Here is a 21041-nt window from a genome sequence, read left to right as displayed (position 1 = left end):
AGCTCAGCAGTCTACCACTGCCCAGAGGGGATGTGCCAGAGTACAGCCTCCCCTCGATGCTGTGTTGCTGTTGGCTTTTAAAAGGACATGGATGTAGAAGTAACTTTTTGATACTTTTTCCGCTTGCTGCTGAGCACTCGTTGTCCCAGTACGCCTGGCTGGAGGTTGGCAGTTTCCCGGCACCTGGACAGCCTCACTTGGCATAGGGATCCGCTGAGTGGTGGTTGGCTAGCTGCAGGAATCGGGGATGGCGTGCTCCATCTCTCCTGTGGCTTTCCCAGAGGTGGGGGAGAAAGTGCTTTGTAGCTCCCTTGGCCCCTGGGAGCCTCCTTGGACAGTCGACAGGTGAGGGTGCGGCTGAGAGAATGGTTCTGCTGGGGTCAATTCTGAGACTCCATCCTGCGGCACCTCAGATGTGGGAGGCCCCAATGCTGTGTCCCAGCCCTCCGGGGTCCAGTGGCTACCATCCTACAGCTCTGTGCTTCTGCTGACTGGTAGCCACATCACCCTGGGTCTGTGGCTCTAGGATCTCACAATTCTGTGGCTTTAGCACTCTGTGGTCCCATGGCTCCACTGACCCATGACGTTATGACTCTGATGTTTCTTAGTTCTATGGCTCCTTGTTCTGTGGTCTCATGGCTCTTAGGTTCTTTGGAACTCCTTGGCTCTAGTAATTATTCAACCCAGTGGCAGTCAGGAAGATTCAACAGATGGGTAACTACTATGTGCTTCACTTTCATTATTTTTTTATTTTTTCAGTCCTTACCCAAGGAGTGAGGATATTTTTCCCCCGTTGACTTTTAGAGAGAGTGGAATGAAGGGGGAGAGAGAGAGGGAGAGAAAGAGAGAGAAACATAGATTGGTTGCCTCTTACATGTGCCCTGAGCGGGGGCAGGGATCGGACCTGCCACTCAGGTAAGCTCCCTTGACCAGAATTCAACCCACGATCCTCTGGTGCCCAGGCCGGCGCTCTAACTGCAGAGCAATGCCAGCCTGGGCTCACCTTCATTATTTTATTGACTCCTCGCAGTGACCTCTGAATGGGGTTGCCACATAGCCAGAGAGGGTTCTGGGGAGAGTCCATCTATCCATCTAATCTACCCCCTTACCCACCTATCCACTCACCTATCCAATCATTTGCTCACCTATCTGTCTGTCCATCCATCCACCCACCCAGCCATCCCATCTATCCAGCCATCATCCATACATTTATCACCCATCCATCTATCCATCCACCCTCTCATCCATCCATCCATGGCCATACACCCATCCATTCACCCATCCACTCATCCACCCACCCACCTACCCACTCACTCATCTGTCCATCCACCCACCCATCTATTTACCTTCCATCTAACCATTTCACCCACCTGTGCATCGCTCCTCATTCATCCACTCTTCTATCCATTCATCCCTGATCCACCCGCCCATCCATCCATCCTACTCATCCACCATACAACCATCCATTCACCCACCTGTACATCCATCCATCCTTCATTTATTCCATTATGTGTGCATGATGCTGGAGACGTGGTGGGGAACACGATGGTGGGGCTCATTTGACATACCGCACACCCCATGGAACCCAGCAGTGCCACACAGTGTGGTCAAGCTGTGATAAGGATGCTGAGGGCACTTTGGAGGACAGAAGAGGCCACTAACCCATCTAGAATGAGAAGAAATGAGCCATGTTAAAGGGGATGGTGCACCAGGGAGCAGTCACAGCCTAGGTAAAGGGGTGGGAGGGCAGAAAGAGATGGAGCTGGAGAGGCCTGGGGAGTCCAAACATGGATCTCAGCTCATGGCTCTGACCCTGCACCAGGCTCTCATCCCCACACACCTCCCTGTGGTCCCGCCCCCCTTTCTCACCAGTGCCCCTCTGCTCCAGCTACACCTACCTTCTCATTGAACATATCAGGCACATCCCACCATGGCCTTTACCCCTGCTGTGCCCTCTGCCTGGGGTGCTCCTAGTTAGCCAGAACCACTCACCTGTACAGGTCCTGGTACCAACATCCCTCCTGCAGAGGGGCCTCCCTGACTCCTGGGCTCCTTCTTCCAGCCCAGCTGGCCCTAATCCTGTGCAGCCCTACTTCTGTGTGGCAAGTGTCCCATGCAGTTTGTATGTACTTTTCAGCCTTCGAAGCCATCCCCCACGGGGCTGAGAGGCTGAGACCTCCTCCACTTGCTTGCTGTGTGGGAAGGGGTCAATGTTTGTTCAGTGGATGAAATTATTTAATTTCATCCCACTGATAATCACTTATTTGGTACCTACTGTGTGCCAGTCCTCCCACTTTTGGGTTGGGGCTCCTCCCTGCCTGGTAGCTCCCTCCCCCACTGGCCTGTGCCCCAGCCAGGCCCCTGACCGCCAGGCAACTGATGGGTAAACATACCCCACCCTCGGCCTCCATCCAGCCATCACTGGGCTGAACAAGGGCCTCCTGTTAATGAGCTAGGATGGAGGCTGGAGAGAGACTAGAGGAGGTAGGCTCTGTCCACAAGCCCACCATCCCCCGACAGAGCCCCAGAAACGTGGGTGGGGGACTCTCCTCCTGCCACTAGGCTATGTGCCTTCATGAGGAGGGGAGGGAGTGCGTGACTTTTCTCTCTGAGCATCCAGTGCCCAAATTGAGGAGATGGAACAAACCTGCCTTGCTAAGCCTGATTGCCCATCTGGAGAGTGGGGATGTTACCAACAGAGAGCTCATCACTTTCCGTGGACTAATTCATTCAGTTCTCACAATGACCATAAGGGGTGGAGTTCTTATGGTCTCCATTTTCACCTTGGTTTTGACTGCTACTGTGGGAAAACCTTCAGGGTTTCCATTTTTCACTTTGTTAGACAGAGAGAGGGCCTGAGAGAGACAACAATTCTGCAGTTAACCTGGCAGGCAGTCCCTCTCTCTGTAACACAGACACAGGGTTGTTTTATGAAAATTCTCATTAAATGTGAGAGGAAAGGAGAGAAGAGCAGGGCAGTCTTTTCTCCTGCCACAGTTATCCCTGGAAAACTATGAAGATAATGGCTGTGCAAAATTGTTTTTAGAGATCAGTACCCATTGAATGCTGCATCATTAAATCCAGTGGTCCTCCTGTTCCTAAACAAGTTCTTCTCCTGAAGCAAGTTTGCTTGCTAACCTTGAGAAGTAAAAATTTACATTATAATAAACTTTTGAAGGTGGTCCTTCCTGCTGCTGAGAGATAGAAGGCGGGGAGGGGGGGGGACGTAAAAGGAAGAAACTGAGACACAGAGAAGCTAAGCAACTTGCCTCAGGTCACACAGCAGAGCTGGGATATGAAACTCAGGGCCCAAATGCCAGAGAACAAGACCTTCATCACTGTGCCCTGCTGCCTCCCACGATGACTGATGACCTATGACAGATTCCTGCCTCCTGGGGCTGCAGAGGGTGGGGGTGAGGACAGGAAGGGAAAATCCACAAAAGTGGTTGGCAAGGTTTTGAGTGTTTGGTACTTACTAAATAAAATTATAGCCACTATATTTATCATTATCTTCTTCTTTATCACCTGTCAGGAAGCCTAGGACAGAATGGGGACAAGGCTGGGGCAAACGGAGGCTGGGAGAGAAGGCAGGGCTTGCTGAAGGTCACAGAGCAAGTCAGGATGAGTGTATCAGGCTCCAGTGGCCAAATGGCACCCTGTCCCCCTGCCTTTTGCCCCCTGCCACTTGGTCCTTCTGGAGAGATGGGTCCAGTGGGGCCATAAGAGGCAGGCTGGGTCAGGCTCCTTAACTGTGGCCTCCCTCTTGGCCCTGATGAATTCCCCAGACCCTGGGCCTGTGGCCAGGCCCGCCCAGGGCAGGGCGGCTGCCTTCCCGACATATTTTCCCTCTGGATTCACCAGAGGAGGCAGCTGGGCGAGCTGGGGGCGCCCACATGTCTCCTGGCCCAACAGGCTTCTGCCAGGAGGGGGCCCAGGGGCCCCATTATGAAGGCCCCAGCCCCTTGGCCCCAGCCTGGCCAGGCTCCCAGAACTACTGGGTCTGGTGTGGTGGGAAGGGGAGCTGGTTGGGGCGCCAGCCAAATGCTCAGGCCAGGAGGTCCCAGGCAGAGGGGCCTGGGCCAGCACTTCTCATCTAGATTCTGTGGTGAAGGGCAGGGAGAGGTGTGTGAAGGGGTCCTGCCTTCCCCACTTCTCATCCTGGCTGTGTGATCTTGCAGTGTCTCATCTCCTCTGCCACGAAAATGTGAATAAAAGCTCTCCAAGGTGTAAGTGACATAGTGTGTAATTCCCTTATTGTATAAGGAGGCTGACACTGGAGCCAGATGCTGCACATGGGTTTGCTCATTCAATCCTCCCAACAGGGATCACCCTCATTTCACATGTGAGGAAACTGAGGCACAGACAGGTCAAACAACTTGGCCAGGTCACATAGCAAGGCTGTGCCTAGCTGAAGTTCCAACCCAGGCCATGTTCCCCCAAGTGTGTCCTAAAGTATAAGGCTGGCAAGGGTTACTACTATTATGTATAGCAATAATGTTGCATTAATTATAAGGATAGTAACAACGTTACATTAATGGTAGCAGGTGCTGTCACAGATCACCAAATCCTCCAGCCTTCCCTCTCTATACCAGCCCCAGGGTCCCGAGTAGCCCCCAGGCAGGGAGGGACAGAACTAAACACAGTCCCCAGGGTCAGGCCATCCCAACCTTCTCTGCCAGGAATACTCTGCCACAGGTCCCAGAGGGCTGTCACACAAGCACCAGCCCCTGAGCCCTGCCCAAGAAGAGCAGAGAGGGCTTTCTGGAAGAGGAGGCATCAGAGCCAGGACTAGAAGTACAGGGGAAGGTATTTGGAGTGGCAGAGAACAGCAGGTACAAAGGCCAGAAAAGACACCCAAAATGAGGAGGAAGGAAACACTACCTCAAAAGTGTATTTCAGGGCTGGTGGGATCCAGGAGGCAAGAGCGTGAAACCAGAATGCCTGTCTCTGGCCCTCTGTTGTGTGATATGCAAACAGGGACATCCTCAGGGACTCCGCCTTTGTTGTTCCCTCTGCCTGGAGTGCCCTTCCTCACTTCCCATGGCCTGAACAAGGCCACGTGTGTCCAAGCCCCAGCCTCGTGCCAAGCCTGTGGCAGAGGCCTGGCTTCCATGTGCCCTTGTCCCAGCTGCATGAGGCACACGCATGCCTGCCGGCCTTGCTGGAGCTGTGGTTTTCCCAAGAATTCCAGCATCAGCCTGGAGCGGCCCCCAGGTGTGCCAGATGCCAAGAAAAACAGGAGGTGAGCTCATGGCAGGCAGAGGCAAGGCGGGTGTTTCATTGGAAATGCCCAGGCTGGGGCCAGCTGTTCCCACCCAGCCTCCCCTCCAGGCCTATCCCTCCTCACTCACCCTCTGTGACTACCCATTGCCCTCAGAACACAGCCCAAGCCCTGCACCACTGGCACTGCTTCTCCTGAGCCCCAAGATCTCTCTGCCCTGAGATCAGTCTGTCCGTCAGGCTCAAAAATTTTTGCCTCAGGGGTTTTGTGAATGATGTTCTTCTATCTGGAATACTTTTTTATCGTTTCCTTGCCTAGCCCTGTCCTCCTCATCTTCCTGGTCCTAGTTTGGTGTTTCTTTTTCTTCTGGGGAGCCAGCCCAGACTCCTCCCACCTCAGGCACCTCTTTCGAGCTCCCCCATCACAGTCCTGGCCCCTTTGGAAGATTACGCAGCTGCTGGGCTCCCCATGAGGCAGAGGCCAGGTCTGGTTTGTTCACCCTGTGTCCCCAGCGTCTAGCACAGGACATTACACACAGTAGGTGCTCAATGCAAACTTGTGGGATAAATGAATGTGCCCCAAATTGTCCCACCTGCAAGCTCCACATGCTTCCCTCTGCCAAAATTGTCTTCACCTTTTCTCTTTGCTGATCTGAGCCCTCCCTTTCCTTTAGGTTTCCTTGCCATCTCCTCCAGGAAGCCCTCATTGATTTCTCTGCAGCCTCTCAGGTGAACAGATCTGGCAATGACACTACCCTGGCTTCACCCCTCCACTCGCATTGGCCTTAGGCTAGTCCCACCATTTGGGCCTCAGTTTCTCCACCTTTAGAATAGAGGCTGTAGGCCTCCAGAGAGTAGAAGTAAAGGGTGGGGTGGAGAGGGTTAACTCCAGAAAACTGAGGTGTTTTGTAGCTCAAGAGTGTGGCTGGGCTGAGAAGGATGATTCTCCTGATTAGTAGTAATTTTTGTTTTTATTAAAGGCTGTTCCCACAGCAGCTGGAGCAAAGCTTGGAAGGCATGGTGAAGTCTCGACAAACAGAAGTCCAGGGCCCCCCTCTGACCTCCAGCTGGAGCCTTTTAATTTGTGCACCCCACCCCAGGGTGGGGGTGGGGGGAATGGACACTCACAGACTAGGAAACTGAGTGGGCTGCCCCTGGGCTACCAGGCTGCCCCCACCAGCAACCACCAGGCAGAGAAACACAGAGAGGGGAAATCAGACAGGGGTGAGGGGAGTCACCTGCAATTCTCTGGGGTTGGGGGCCAGGAGTATGCCTCCGTGGACCTGGGTAGGGAGACTGAGGGTCCCTGCTCTCATCCAACCCCTCATTTTCCTGTAATAATCATCATCATTAACAATGATACTGATTACCACCATTGCGTAGGGGAAAACTGAGGCACAGAGAGACCTCACTTGCCCCATGTTGAAGCAAGTGTGGAGTGAGGGAGCGGAGGGTCAGTTAGCCTGACCTAAAGCAGGGAGGGAGGTGGAGGTGGGTCTTAACCTTTAGCCACTCTTGACTGTTTCCCCAAGCGTGAGTTGAGGGGGCTGCCATGGGGTTCGCCTCCTTCCCAGCTGTGCCCCAGGCTTGGCCTACAGCAGGCACTCAGTAAATAAGTGAATGAAAGGGCTGGAAGGTATCCCACCTGACCCCCCGCCCCACCGACCCCTGCACTGGCCCCCTATGACTCAGTTTCCCCACCAGTCCCGGTTTGGCCATGCCAGGCGGGGCTTTGAACGCAAAGGCCAACGCTGGCTGTTTACCTTGCGGCTGGACGTTGGGCAGGGCGGTGGTGGGCCGTCCCTGGGGCCGGCCGCGCCATTGGGATAAATAAGCCCCGCGGGTCTCGTGGGCGGCAGAGAGCAAGCCGAAGTCCAGCTCCCTTTCGCCACCATGGTTCTCGCAGCTGCCTTCGTTCTCCTGCTCTCCCTGACCGCCCTCGGTGCGTCGGGTCAGGGCCAGATCCCACTGGGTAAGCCGCACCCTCCCCCACGCCGTGCTCCCAACCCCGAAACAGACAGGAGGACCCCCGGGAGGCCCGGGGTCGCGGCTTCCTGTGGCTCGGGATGGTGAGCGGGGGCATGCGGGATGAAGAAAGCAGGCAGCCGGGCAGAGGCTCAAGGAATGGGGTGGGTGTCCAGAGTCCCTGCGGCGGCGGTGGCGTGAGGAGCGGCGTGGAGGGGAGTCTCCGGGCCCGGCATCCCATCAGCGCCCCCTATTGGCGCAGGTGCAGGCCTGGGACCACAGATGCTGCGAGAACTGCAGGAGACCAACGCGGCGCTGCGGGACGTGCGGGAGCTGCTGAGGCAGCAGGTGCGGGCAGGGGTGGAGGGTACAGGAGTGCGGGGGAGGGAAGAGAGGCCTGGAAGAGGCGGGGCGGGGAGGGCGCTCAGGGAGGCAGGGGCTGCGCCTGGGCAGGGGACGGGAGACAGGGGACCCGTAGGGACGGTGGGAGGAGCGGGGAGAAGGGAGACTCAGGGGAGGGGGAGAGGAACGGGGCAGAGGCTCAAGGAATGGGGTGGGTGTCCAGAGTTCCTGCGGCGGCGGTGGCGTGACCACACACCGTCCCCCCTGCACCGCAGGTCAAGGAGATCACGTTCCTGAAAAACACGGTGATGGAGTGTGACGCGTGCGGTGAGTGGAGCTAAGGAGGCAGAGACCGGGTGACAGGAGAGCAAGAGTGCTGGGGAGACAGACAGAAACCAAGAGCGAAGGCGAAATGGGGACGAAAAGAGACGAGGAAGAGAACGAGGCTGACAGAGATGGAGAAATTGGATGAGGGGTGGGGAGAGACAAATAAGTAATGGAGACAGATGATGGGAGGGCACACAAAGAGAGGCAGAAGCCGTGCGGGAGGTGCAGGGGGTGGCGAGGCGCGAAGGGAAGCGCTGAGGACGAAAGAGCACGGAGAGCGGGAGACTGTAAGACCCGCGGGCGGCACGAGCAGCCCGGGTGGGGTCCTGGTCGGTTCGGCCCCCTTCAGACACGCGGTACTGGTAGGCTCCGCCCCTGGGCGTGGCCCTGACTGCCCAGGCCCGCCCCCGCAGGGATGCAGCCCGCGCGCACCCCCGGCGTGAGCGTTCGGCCTCTACCCCAGTGCGCGCCCGGCTACTGCTTCCCAGGCGTGGCCTGCACCATGACCCCGGGCGGCGCGCGCTGCGGACCCTGCCCCGCGGGCTTCACAGGCAACGGCTCACACTGCACCGATATCAACGAGGTGTGCCCGCCCCCACCGTCCCGACGATCCCCCAACTCCCCAACGTCCCCACGACCTCCTTGTCAGCTGGGGGTGCTCCCCCAGAGGTTCCTCTCACAGTCGGGGGCCCACGTCCAGACGACCTCCCCACCGCCGGGGGTCACCCACTCCGACCACCCCCCTCACCACCAGGGACATCCACCCAGACAACCCCCTCCACTGCCAGTGACACCCGCCCCGGCAATACCCCTACCGCCGGGAGAGCTCCCCCCCAACAACCCCCTTCACCTCCAAGGCTCCGAAGCTCCAAGGACTCTTCCACCACCGCGGGGAGCCAGCCCCGACGAACCCCTCGCCGGTGGGCACGCACGCCCAGACGACCACTTCCCCCCTCCGCTGGGGATGCGCGCCCTCACAATTCCTTCCCCCACCCATGACCACCCAGCCCACTAGGTTCTAGGAACAGCCAGGGACACCCCTCTCCTCCCCTGGTCCCGCCTCTACCCCCATCAAGGCAAAGTCGTGTCTGACCCCAGGAACGATGGCCCTCGTCCTACGTGGCATCTCACCCTCCAAGTACTGGCTGATGTCCCTTGGACTTTCTAACTCCCAGCCTAAGAAACCTTAAGGCGCTGCTGGGGGCCGGGGTTGAGGGGAACAGCTCCAGCTCTGTGTTCTCTGACCCTCCAAGGCCTTTTACCTCCCAGTGTAACGCCCATCCCTGCTTCCCCCGGGTCCGCTGCATCAACACCAGCCCGGGCTTCCGCTGCGAGGCCTGCCCGCCAGGGTATAGCGGCCCCACCCACGAGGGCGTGGGGCTGGCCTTCGCCAAGGCGAACAAGCAGGTGAGGCCCTTGGGGAGTGGCTACAGGAGGGGGGGGGCGCATTTTGTTTAGTAAACTTGCTCTAGCCTCGCGGCCTTTTCCCTGCCTCGCTCTGGCGACCGGTGATGGGGACCGGCTGGAGGGAGTCAGTAGGGTAAGGGTGTGAATTAAGGATGGTCGGGGTTTGGAGCGGGATGGAGGAGAGAGGTAGCATGCAGAGGACTGCGAAACAGGTCAGGAGGTGTCTGTGTGAGGGCAGTGACCTCTGCGCTCCCTGCCATCCAGGTTTGCACGGACATTAATGAGTGTGAGACTGGGCAGCATAACTGCGTCCCCAACTCTGTGTGCGTCAACACCCGGGTAAGGCCGGGGAGGAGAGAAGGGTGGTGACACGGGGTAGGGGATGGGGTGAAGCTCGAAGTGACAGCGTCCAGGGCTAACCTCCCTTGGCCCACATGCAGGGCTCCTTCCAGTGCGGCCAGTGCCAGCCCGGCTTCGTGGGTGACCAAGCTTCCGGCTGCCGTCCTCGCGCCCAGCGCTTCTGCCCCGACGGCACTCCCAGCACGTGCCACGAGAAGGCCGACTGCGTCCTGGAGCGCGATGGCTCGCGTTCGTGCGTGGTGAGTGCGGGCGGGCGGGGAGGGGCGTGGAATGGGGAGACGGGGTTCGGTGACCCTGGAGCATCCACTCACCCCCCCCCACCCACAGTGTGCCATCGGCTGGGCTGGCAACGGGGTTCTCTGCGGCCGAGACACAGACCTGGACGGCTTCCCGGACGAGAAGCTGCGTTGCTCAGAGCGCCACTGCCGCAAGGTGGGCGGGGACAAGGGGCGTGGTCTGGTGCGGGGGAGGGGAGCATGAGCGAAGGGCGTGGTCCATCATGGGGTGGGCGGGCTGCATGGCCACGCCCCTCACGCCTGCCCTGCCCGCCCCTAGGACAACTGCGTGACTGTGCCCAACTCAGGACAGGAGGACGTGGACCGTGACGGCATTGGAGATGCCTGCGATCCTGATGCCGACGGGGACGGGGTCCTCAACGAGGAGGTGGGGCCAAGGCGGGGCCTAGGCTAGCTGGGAGGGGTGTGGCTTTGGCGAGGGCGTGGCCTCAGAGTCCGGACTCGGGGTTCCCGAGGTGATGAGGGGGTCCCTGCAGAGAAGGCGGAGCCTCAGAGGGGCTAGTCTTGGATGTGACCTTTGCTCCACTTTCACTGACTCCTCCCCCCTTAACGGGTCCTGTCCCCCAGGACAACTGCCCGCTGGTACGGAACCCAGACCAGCGCAATTCGGACGATGACAAATGGGGCGATGCGTGCGACAACTGCCGAACCCAGAAAAACGGAGACCAGAAGGACACAGACCAAGACGGCCGAGGCGACGCCTGCGACGACGACATCGACGGTGACCGTGAGCGTGGCAGGGGGTAGGGGAGAGGGGTGTTGCGTGAGAGGGCGCCCAGGGTTGGGGCTCGACCGCAGCGGGGTTCGGAAGCCAAGGATTTGAGCTTACCTGGGGGGCCTGGACCGTGTGGACTGTGCTCAGAGGAGCAGAAAATGCCGGCTATGTCAGATGCTGTAGGAAGGAAACACAGGACAGAGCCCGGGGTTTAGGGTTGGAGAGGTACCCGTTTTACACTTGGGGCATAGAAACTCAGGGGGGGGTGTTCACAGGGCAAGGGGGGGGCCAGCTGAGCTGCCCCCTAGTGAGGACCAGTCCCCTACTTGGCCATCTATTCATGAAGTCTCTATGAGGCTGAGCCAGGGACAGAAGTATTTGGTTTAACTTTGTAGTAAACCAAGAGATAGAAAAGGGTAGGATTCTGCCCCAGGCTTGCACTTGCCCTGCTGAAGTCAGCCTGGCCCCACCTGATCTTTGGGTCCTGTCCTGTTCCCCTGCTTCCCAAAGGGATCCAAAATGTGGTGGACAACTGTCCCAGGGTGCGCAACTCAGACCAGAAGGATGGTGACGGCGATGGTGTAGGGGATGTCTGTGATAACTGTCCCCAGAAGAGCAACCCAGACCAGGTGAGGGCAGGTCAGACCCCAGTTGGGTCAGCCTGGCTTGAGCTCCAGGCTGTGTTAACAAGACTGCAGCCCATTCAGAGCAGCTCGAGGGGTATTCCTTGGGGTCAGGAGGACCTTTGCTCTGGACCTGGGTGTGGGTTGGAGGCTTCTGAGTTCCTCTGCTCTGATTGTGGTCACCTGCAACCCCCCCCCAGGGGGATGTGGACCACGACTTCGTGGGAGACGCTTGTGACAGTGACCAAGACCAGTAAGGAGGTCTTCTGGAGTGGGGTTGGGGGCTCAGGGTGGGTGGCTTCTGACCGGGCCCTGTGGGGATCTCATTGTCTCTCTCCCCTACTCATCCATTCTAGGGATGGTGATGGGCACCAGGACTCAAGGGACAACTGCCCCACAGTGCCCAACAGCGCCCAGCAGGACTCAGACCGTGATGGACAGGGTGATGCCTGCGATGAGGATGACGACAATGATGGGGTCCCTGACAATCAGGATAACTGCCGCCTGGTACCCAACCCAGGCCAGGAAGACTCAGATCGTAAGGCAGGGGGCGGGGCCTGTGGTTGGGGACAGGGCGCTGGAGCCACTGGGGAGGATTTCAAGTGGGGAGGTGGGGTTGGTGGAAGGTGTGGGCATGGCCGGTAGCTGGTGTGGGGGGGGGTTAGGCATGGAGTGGGTCACCCAGCGCTGACCTCACTGCCCCAGGGTCTCCCACCTCTTCTCAGGGGATGGCGTAGGTGACGCGTGCCAGGGCGACTTCGATGCTGACAAGGTGGTGGACAAGATCGATGTTTGTCCGGAGAACGCCGAGGTCACCCTCACCGATTTTCGGGCCTTCCAAACAGTGGTGCTGGACCCCGAGGGTGACGCACAAATAGACCCCAACTGGGTGGTGCTCAACCAGGTGGGGACATGGACCAGGCTGAAGGTGGGGGGAGATCAGGACCCCCACTTAGGGTCCTAACCTAGGGGCCTGAAAGCTGAGGGCCCCATGGCCAGCCTGAGGCTCTTCTTCCTTTGACCCCATTAGGGGATGGAGATTGTGCAGACGATGAACAGCGACCCTGGCCTGGCTGTGGGTGAGACACTGGGAGGGGAAAGGCTCTGCAGGGAGCTGCTCAGGGGCTGGGCCAGAGCGATGGTGGGGCGATGCCAGGTTGGGTCTGGACTAGGGCAGGGTAGCTGAGGCAGGTCAAGGGCTCAGGGGCATGGCTGTGTCTGGATTCAGGGGGTGGGGATGGGGTGGGTCTACTGAGGGGGAATCTGAGCCCAGGGGCCAAGCTGGACCCTAGAGGGGGTGGTTCTTGTGAGTCCAGGACCCCACTGGTGTCCTACCTCCCCAGGTTACACTGCTTTCAATGGTGTGGACTTCGAAGGCACTTTTCATGTGAACACTGCCACAGATGATGACTATGCTGGCTTCATCTTTGGCTACCAGGACAGCTCGAGCTTCTATGTGGTCATGTGGAAGCAGATGGAGCAGACCTACTGGCAGGCCAACCCCTTCCGTGCTGTGGCTGAACCTGGCATCCAGCTCAAGGTATGTGGGGTTGGGGTGGGCTCCTTATCTCTCATTCCATGCTCTCTAGGAGGCCCCTAAACCCTTCCATAGAACCCCAAAGCTTTCAGTCCCCAGCATCATTCTACGGACCTCAAAGTCTTCCTACCCACTTCCAGGTCTCCTCTGGATTCCCACAGGCCCCAAATCCCCCCATTTCCTCCCACAGGCCCTCAAACCCTCACCCAGTGCCCCCAATCATCTTTTGGGCCCTGAAACCCTCTCACAGTCCCCTAAGCTTTCCCTCAGGTTCCAAATCCTCCTGCAGACCCCCTAGACTATGTTGCAGAAATTTCTTAGCGAATTTCCCAAATCCTCTAGACCTCAGTTTATTCCATAGACACCCAAAACTTTCTACAGGCCACTAAATCCTCCTGCAGACCCCCAAATCTTCCCACACCCCAAACCTATTCACAGACTTCCACAACCTCTCATGAGACCCCAGACCATTGCTGCCCCACATGACCCACCTGCAAATCTCCATGTGGTGCTCAAGAAGTCTTCCTTGCGGGTTTCCCATTCAGACCCTCCAGGGCCCCCATCATTCCTCTATGACCTGCAGCAACCCTGCAGCAGGGCAGGGTTCTGGGGAGCTTCAGTGGCCTGTGTGGTCTCTGACCCTGTGCTCCTGTTCCTGGGTGTGCCAGGCTGTAAAGTCATCCACGGGCCCTGGGGAGCACCTGCGGAATGCGCTGTGGCACACAGGGGACACAGCGTCACAGGTGCGGCTGCTATGGAAGGACCCCCGCAATGTGGGCTGGAAGGACAAGACATCCTACCGCTGGTTCCTGCAGCACCGGCCCCAAGTAGGCTACATCAGGTGGGGACCCTGCTCCTGTCAAGGGACTGAGTCCCTGCTCCACCCTGGCTCCTGGAAGGAGAGAGGCTCAGGGGGCCTTGGTCCCCTCGTCTGTAAAGCAGGAACAATGCAGGCAGCTAGAATTAACTGTGACAGGCTCTGGGGCATAACACCCCTCCTAGGACCCAGCACATAGTGGGGCCTCAGCTAAAAGGTGGGGTCTCACCCAAACCCCATTTCTCAATCCCTACTCTGTGCAGGAAGTCCAGGCACTCTGCTCAGTTAGGGAACTGCAGGACCCTGGACATCCATTCTCTAACAAATGGAAACTGAGCTACCAGTCAGGAGCCCTACCTGCCCCAATTCTGAGAGAGGACCCATGGCCCCCATTCTGAGAGAGGAGGGGCCCATCTTCCAGGGCAGGACACCAGAGTTCTAAGGCACTTCACTGTCCCCTGCCTCACTGTCCCCTGCTCCCCACAGAGTGCGGTTCTACGAGGGCCCTGAGCTGGTGGCTGACAGCAATGTGGTCTTGGACACAACTATGCGGGGTGGCCGCCTGGGTGTCTTCTGCTTTTCCCAGGAGAACATCATCTGGGCCAACCTGCGCTACCGCTGCAACGGTGAGAGGAGTGGGTAAGGGGAGGGGATGAGGGGAGGGCCTGCCAACACCCTGCTGGACTCGCCCTTTCTCACTCACCTGTCCTCTTATCCTCCACAGATACCATCCCAGAGGACTATGAAACCCAAGGGCTGCTGCAGGCCTAGGGATGGGTGGGGACCTGCCTTTAGATGACAGTCACCTTCAGGGCTGGAGCACTGAGGAGCAACCAGCCTTGGGGGAGGGAGATCAGAGAGGATGAAATAAAGTGTGTTCGGCAGGATGGTGGCTGTGGTCTCTGCTTTGGGGAGATGGTGGGGTCTGGCCTTGGAGAGTGGGACTTGTGGCTGATTCCCCTCTGAACTGACTAGGAGTGTCCAGTTGCTGCAGCCCACCCACTCCTGGAGTGTCTGCTCCAGGATCCTGGGGGGTAAGTTGCTCTCCTTCCAGGACACAGGTCCAAGTAGCTGGCTGGTAGGGTGAGGCTGTGAAGGGGGCATATCTGCATGTCCATATTCATGTGTGTGTGTGTGTGTGTGTGTGTGTGTGTGTGTGTGTGTGTGTGTGTGTGTGGCTCCTATATCTGTGACACCCATGTTTCATCTCAGGGTTGGAGAAAGGGGACAGAAAAAAGGGGAGGAGCCAGAGACGAAAACATTGGGTTTTTATTAGGTTTCATTACAAAGGATGCAAAGGTACAAAGACAAAAGCGTCCACGCCAGAGGACAGGCAGGGGCCGGCCGAGTGCACCCTGAGCTGCCCGCCCCAGCCCGCCACGGGCACCCACACGCACGGCCCATGGACATCCACAGCAGAGTGTACATGCTGGGGGGGGCAGAGCCAGCCTGGGGACAGTGGGACAAAGGTGGGGCAGGGCTCAGACCAATGGGTTTGCATATATTAGAAGTGCCACCCAGCCCCTTGGGGGCAGTTCTGGGGTGGGGATAGCACGTGGGGGGGCAATGGACCTCAGGTGCCAAAGCCTTCCCTCCCAAGGCCTGATGAGGGAGGCTATGGCAGTATCCCCTTGTCCCAGTGGGGAAGAGGTCAGAAGTGACAGGCTAGGGTGGGCTGGGCATGAATTGCCCCCAAATTTCAGAACCCTGTGAGACAGGGGCAACATGCCCCCCTGCACATGCCACGTCCCTAGCTCCTTGTGATGTGAGGTGTTGGGGACTGGCCAGGAGGGTGGAAGGCAGAGGGAGCCATCTGCAGCCAGCATCACCCTGATATCCAACCCCTGCCCCTCATCCTAACTGGGAGGGGCCCTAAGACACATGGATCTGAGCCAGTGACAGGAGGGAAACTTAGCCCCAGGTCACAAAGGTCTTGTTTCTGCTCCCCATGCCCCTGGGGGTGCAGATCACCCTACCTCCTCCCTCTCCTGGGGAATGCTCAGTTGCCTGTGGCATGAGGAGGGTAATAAGAGGCCTGAGCCCCACTCAGCCATCATCCCTGAAGGAATGTCACAGGGACCCCTAGTCACATACATACTGTGAAACCCTCAGGAGGTGGGGGCCCAGGGACCAAAGAGAATGGGGGGAGAAACAGGCCCAGCTGCCCACTTACTCCAGGGAAGCCTCCCAAAGTTGGCAAGGCATGAAGTCCTCCCCAAGCTCTGCAGGCCACATGGGGAGGGGTGAGGTAGCCACAGACCCCTCACCTGGAATGCCACCTGCCAGGAGCAATGGGCCAGGACCAGGGTGCCCAGTACCCTTGACCTTGATGACCCCATAACCCAGTCCTACACTGGGACCTCACAGCCTTTGACCACAGCTTCATCAGAACCCAGGGGCTGCTTTGTCAGTTCCCCAATGCCTCTAGACCTCACACACCTAGCCATATGGTGGTGGGGGTGCATCCTGTGGAAAGCAGAAAGCTGAGTCTGGTGGAGAGGGGTTTGGAAGGATGTTTGGTTATGAACCAGCTAAGGGTCCCATGGCCCCTTAGCGAAAGTCACTCATGGGCATTCATGAGGTCCAGGAAGCCTGACAGATGAGGTCCCCCCATACTGGACATCTGGCCCCAGTAGGATGACTGAATGGTCATGGGGCCCGTTGCCCTCCATATAGGGTCTCATTTGACAGAGCTAACCTCACCCACCCCACTGTGACACATGGGCCTCACAGCAGACCACCCTAATGAGCATCCTTCCAGGTCAAACACACTAACCACTCAGAATCCTCCTTCACCCTTAAAACCCATGAGCAGATAACAGCACAGAGAGGCCAAAAAATCCAGCCCACATAAGGGGTTGGTGTGGCATCCCTGGGATAAGGTCCAGAAGCACACAGTCCTGCCCTCAATGGTTGCTCCTAGGGAGCCCTGTGAACCACTGCGGTGAGGCTGGACCCACTACAATTAGCGCCCCTTCTGCTGTGCCTTGTCCCCACAGAAGAGCCTAGCCAGCTTTTGGATGCTGTTTGGCTGTGGGTCCCCAAATTTTGCTATGGGGTTGATCTGCCCCCCTGAGCTTTCCACTGAGGGTCTCAGGGACCCCTGCCCCAAGAGACTGGCACTCACCCTTCCTGCCCAGAAGTGTCAAGGGGAGGGGGCTGCAGGACGCTCCAAACAGCGCTGCCTGTCTTCCCCCTGTAAGGGCATGGAGGGGGGAGGTCAGCATGGGCACCTATAATGGGGGATATGATCCCAAGACCCTGTTTTCTCCAGTCCATCCTGGGCACAACCCTCCTCTCTGGAGGACAGAGAGGGTTGCTAACCCCAGGCTCCATCCTCAGCCCATGAGCCATGTAGGGGAACAAACGCACCGCCCTGGGGACTTGGAGGGCAGAGGGTAAACTGAGGCAGGTGGGGATAGGCCGGGTGGCTAGAGCTCCCAGGGGAAAGGTTTGCACAGCTGAGGGGGCTCAGCTAAAGCCGGGAGCACTCGGGGCGGGGGCAGCAGGGGGATAGCCTGGCTGGCCTCTGAGCTCATGTGGGACCAGCGTACAGGCTTGAAGTCCAGGCTTGCTCTGAGCTCGTGAGTAGGACATGGGTGGTAGGTTTACAAACAGAATACAGGCACAGGCCTGTTCCTCATGGTGCAGCTTGCCTAAAATCACAGTATTTTCACATCACAAGTCAAAGGACTGATTCCCCTAGGCTGTCTTGCCTCAGAAAGTCTTAACAACTCAAGAATATTTAGTAGAGAAGTGATATTTAAGAAAAAACAACAAAATTCCCTGTTGCAGACCCGAGGAGGTCTCCCAAGGCCCAGGAAGACATGGGGATACCTGGCTGCTGGCTCCTGGTGGGGCCCCATCCCAGGATAGCTCCACATCTATGCCTCTCATAGGCAGAAGATGCATGTTAATACAATGTCACCTGTGCTCCAGGCCATGGGCCTCTCCTGTCCATCTGCACCCAGAACTGGCACTGGAGAGATGGGAAGCACAGGCTGACAAGGCTCCCTCACTGGATCCCCAATGCCTTATTTGAAATTGCATCCAGGAAGGTTGCTTGTAATTTTATTAAGGCCATTTTTTAAAAAGTTCTACATACAAGTCTAATGGTAACCAAACTTTTCTATATACATGTAGGTTTTTTTTGTGTGTTTTTTTTTTTAAATGTTCCCATCTATGTCCCCAGCCCCTGCCATAGTAAAAGGACAGGCCCTGGACCTGGACAGACTGACACTGTGCTCCCCCAGCCCGGACAATGGTGGCAGGGCCAAGTGATTGAGGAGGGGGGCCTTCTCACATGTGTGGCTGCCCAGCTGCTTGGATACATGCTAACAGCCTGGCCAAAAAGCGAGAGGGAAGGACAACTGCTAGGATCATATCCAGCTCCCATACACATGGCACCCAAGGCCTAGGCAGAAGGGTGGACGCCAACACCACAGAGAAACACACCAGGCAGAATTGTCAGTTCAACAGCAGGTGGAGGAGCAAGTCGAGATGCAACTTGGGAACTGAAACAGAGGTTCCTACTAAAGCAGCTGACAGGAAACAAAGCCAGACCACCATCCCCTCGAAGGGCCTGGAGGACAGAGGGATGATCACCTCTGCCTATCAAGGTGCTTTGAGAAGCAAGCACCTAGAAATCCACTGCTAAAAGCATGCTGCTCTTTGCCTCTAAACCCAGTCCTATCAAGAGGAGCAATAAAAGAAGTGGCCACGAAGATGAATGTCAGCTAGTTCTCAGGATGCTTATGAGAGACAACCACATCAGGAGCAGAGGGGCCACAACTATTGCCAGCTTTAGGGTCTGGGACACACCAGCTCTGAGGACTGGTGGACACCTTCAGAAGGGCCAGGCAGAGTCAGGTCTTCTCCAGACCCTTAATAAAAGCAGTGGCGCCTTCTCAGAAGTCTGTTACATAGCCAGAGCGAAGGCACCTCCAGTCACCCGAGCTTCTGTCAGAGTCCCTGCCTGGCACAACCTGCTGTCAGTGGGCTGGGCAGCCACTCAACCCTTCTGTTTTGAGATAACTTGAGTTGAAACTAATGAGGCCAGGGTGGCAGCTCAGATAGCAGACTGCTTCCAGTTAGCTTTAAAAAATGTGTAACATATTTCTGGAATAAAAAGATGCTCTCAGGCAAGTATTGGCTTGAAGGAGTCAGCTACTCATCTACACCCAAAATGGAAATACAAACCAAAAGAAACAATAAAAAAATACAGTATGCCCTGGCCACCCCCTTCCTACTCGTCTGTAAATAACAGTAACAGTGACCACTGTACAGAGAAGATGAAAACAAGTTCTAACACCCCCTCCTCCCCAGAACAACCGGACTCCACATGCATTCCCTAGCAGGCTGTCATCCTGGCCAGGGACTTCCTGGCAGAGGCAGCCCCAGAGGGACCTGGTGTGGGGGTAGGTAAGGCAGGAGGGGGTTGGGAAGATCTAGCTGCTCTGTTTACATCTTTGCATCCACCCCCATGGGAAGGGCTCCAGCAATCTGTTCACTCAGGAATATTAAAGACAGCAATCAAAATAGTGTTTATTTTGCGCTGGGTCTGCCCCTCTCTCTGGTGCCCTCTCCCTTTTGGCGGGTGGGGATGGCTCTCTACCTAACCATAACCTGGGGGTGGCAGGTGAGGGAATGGGAACCGGGGATGAAGGAAGGCAGTGAGAGCTGGACAACAGTCAGAAATGCACATCTGCCCACCACAGTGCAGAGCAGAACCCAGTGCCCCCAGGCCTGTGGCCCTGCCCAACACGCTTCCTGCATCTTACAGGGACTGACGGCTCATGGCCTAGGGTGGGAGGCGAAAGAGTACGCGCAGGGGGCAGTCCAGGGGGGCAACTCACAGCCTCCCAAGGGAGGAGGACAGCCGAGGAGGGTGGGGGTGCTTGGCGGCATTGCAAGCTCAGAATCACAAGCTCGGCCGTTTGCAGGGACAGGGTGTGCAGTCCCTGGGCTCAGGGAGACTCCGTTGGGACAACGGCAGGGTGACGGGGCTGGGGCTGGGCAGCAGAGTGCTGGGCGTGCACTCACAGACGATCCATCCTGAAGGTGTCCTCAGTGGCCGGGTCGGCCAGGACCATGTCAGGGTCGTTGAGCATGTGCAGTCCGTCCAGGGTCAAGGGGTCGATCTTGAGTTCGTCGAGGGGGAACTGGCTGTCAGAGTCGAAGCTGACATCACCAACCCCAGCCAACGTGCTGGTCAGTTCTTTAGAGAGGCTAGGAGGGGACTCTCCTGTCACTGGAGTGGGGGGAACACAAAAGTCAGCTCAGTCTTGGTTCCCCACCCCATGTTCAGGGAAGAGGCCTTGGGCCACAGCAGGTGTGCTTACTGAGGGTCTGCCTTCCAGAGGACATTTTCAATTGTCATGACTGGGGAAGGGGGTGCTATTAACATCATGTGGGTGGAGACCATGGACACTGCTCAACACTCCACAATGCACAGGATGGCCCCACCCAGAGAAAGATCCAGCCCCAGACATCAGCAGGCAGTCTCTTCCTCGTGTCAGAGAAACAGGCATTTCCATCAAGGGCCCTCCCTGTGGCTTGGAAGAAGTCTGGTTCCTCTACAGACCCAGGTTCAAACCTGGACTCCCTCCTCTACTTGTGAGGAGTCCCTTTGCCTGTTTCCCCATCTGGGAACCAGTATAAAAATCTCCATCTTTCTGGACTGTCAGGGTCATCATGGGGCCTGGTCCTCCTCAGGCATCTGAGGCACCCTTAGGGTGGGGAGGAAGTACTGTCTGCACTTGGGGTCCCAGCCTTAGGGGGCTCTGGGCATAGACCCATCCATCCTGGCAATGTGAGTGGGGACAACCAGAGCGTGTCCACCTCAATCCCACAATAGCCCTGGCTTACAAGGGAACTGTTTCCTTCTTCAATAAACCCAAGAACTTTTGGTTGGAGGAAGCAGAGATGATCGGGTGGGGAGGGCAAAGAGGTCTGGGCTCTGCTACATGGAGCAGGACTTTCTCACACATACTGTGCGTGGCACCAGGTGCTTGGGCACTGTACTCAGGCCATTTGAGACACATATTGCAGTGTGTGCAAGCTGTTACACGTCTGTTGGCTGCACAGGAAGTACCCCACCCGCCATGCAGGGCCCACCCTATGGTTACCTATGTTCCCAACACACTCAGCTAACAGGGTTCAGGTGCCTGGGTGGCAGGCATGGAGCTGGGAGAGTGACTGGCTCTATCCAGTTCTTGCTCTGAGCATAGGGTGCTGTATGCCGGGTGTAGGGTCCAGGTGAGTGTATCCCTGGCCTCTCTGTAGCCCAGCAGTGAATCAAGGTTAGGGAGAGGGGTCTGGCCTCCTTGGGTCTACACCAAAGGCAGGGACACCTTGGTTTTGTCATGACTTACCCTGCAGGGCAGGGGTTCCATCTCCCCCAGGGCTGAGGCCTATGGCAGTTGCTGGGCTC

The 21041-nt window shown here is 57.4% G+C and overlaps 2 protein-coding genes across 12 annotated transcripts in view; one reads left to right on the top strand and one right to left on the bottom strand.

Moving 5' to 3' along the window:
* Positions 1-6989: 6989 nt before the first annotated feature.
* Positions 6990-14494, top strand: COMP (cartilage oligomeric matrix protein). Its single transcript, XM_081134899.1, has 19 exons — positions 6990-7192; positions 7448-7533; positions 7803-7854; positions 8268-8437; positions 9124-9261; positions 9526-9600; positions 9702-9860; positions 9949-10053; positions 10177-10284; positions 10485-10644; positions 11143-11261; positions 11456-11508; positions 11612-11793; positions 11981-12159; positions 12286-12334; positions 12599-12795; positions 13461-13633; positions 14096-14235; positions 14334-14494. The coding sequence occupies exons 1-19, from the start codon at positions 7114-7116 to the stop codon at positions 14378-14380; spliced, it is 2271 nt and encodes a 756-aa protein (XP_080991025.1). The 5' UTR covers positions 6990-7113; the 3' UTR covers positions 14381-14494.
* A 366-nt stretch (positions 14495-14860) lies between these two features.
* Positions 14861-21041, bottom strand: part of CRTC1 (CREB regulated transcription coactivator 1) — a 97971-nt gene continuing 91790 nt past the window's right edge. For 9 of the 11 annotated variants that reach the window (XM_081134903.1, XM_081134906.1, XM_081134902.1 and 6 more), the window contains 2 exons: positions 19652-19859; positions 14861-16805 (listed from right to left, as the gene is read on the bottom strand). In XM_081134903.1, the coding sequence (XP_080991029.1) occupies positions 16733-16805; positions 19652-19859 (281 nt within the window). In that variant the 3' untranslated portion in view covers positions 14861-16732. Of the gene's footprint in view, positions 16806-17777; positions 19860-21041 lie in introns of those variants that run through there. The other 2 variants (XM_081134905.1, XM_081134909.1) reach the window with 1 other exon arrangement.

Source organism: Miniopterus schreibersii, assembly GCF_964146895.1.
Source record: "Miniopterus schreibersii genome assembly, chromosome: 4".
In the NCBI taxonomy this organism is placed as follows: domain Eukaryota; kingdom Metazoa; phylum Chordata; class Mammalia; order Chiroptera; family Miniopteridae; genus Miniopterus; species Miniopterus schreibersii.
Note: the sequence above shows the minus strand (reverse complement) of the source record. Positions and strands in the feature narration are given on the sequence as shown.

Excerpts from the sequence above, each read along its gene's own strand:
- COMP (XM_081134899.1), top strand. The coding sequence starts at position 7,114 with ATGGTTCTCGCAGCTGCCTTCGTTCTCCTGCTCTCCCTGACCGCCCTC. Across the intron at positions 11,509-11,611 it reads TGTGACAGTGACCAAGACCA|GGATGGTGATGGGCACCAGG; the intron begins GTAAGGAGGTCT and ends CATCCATTCTAG. Across the intron at positions 11,794-11,980 it reads AGGCCAGGAAGACTCAGATC|GGGATGGCGTAGGTGACGCG; the intron begins GTAAGGCAGGGG and ends ACCTCTTCTCAG.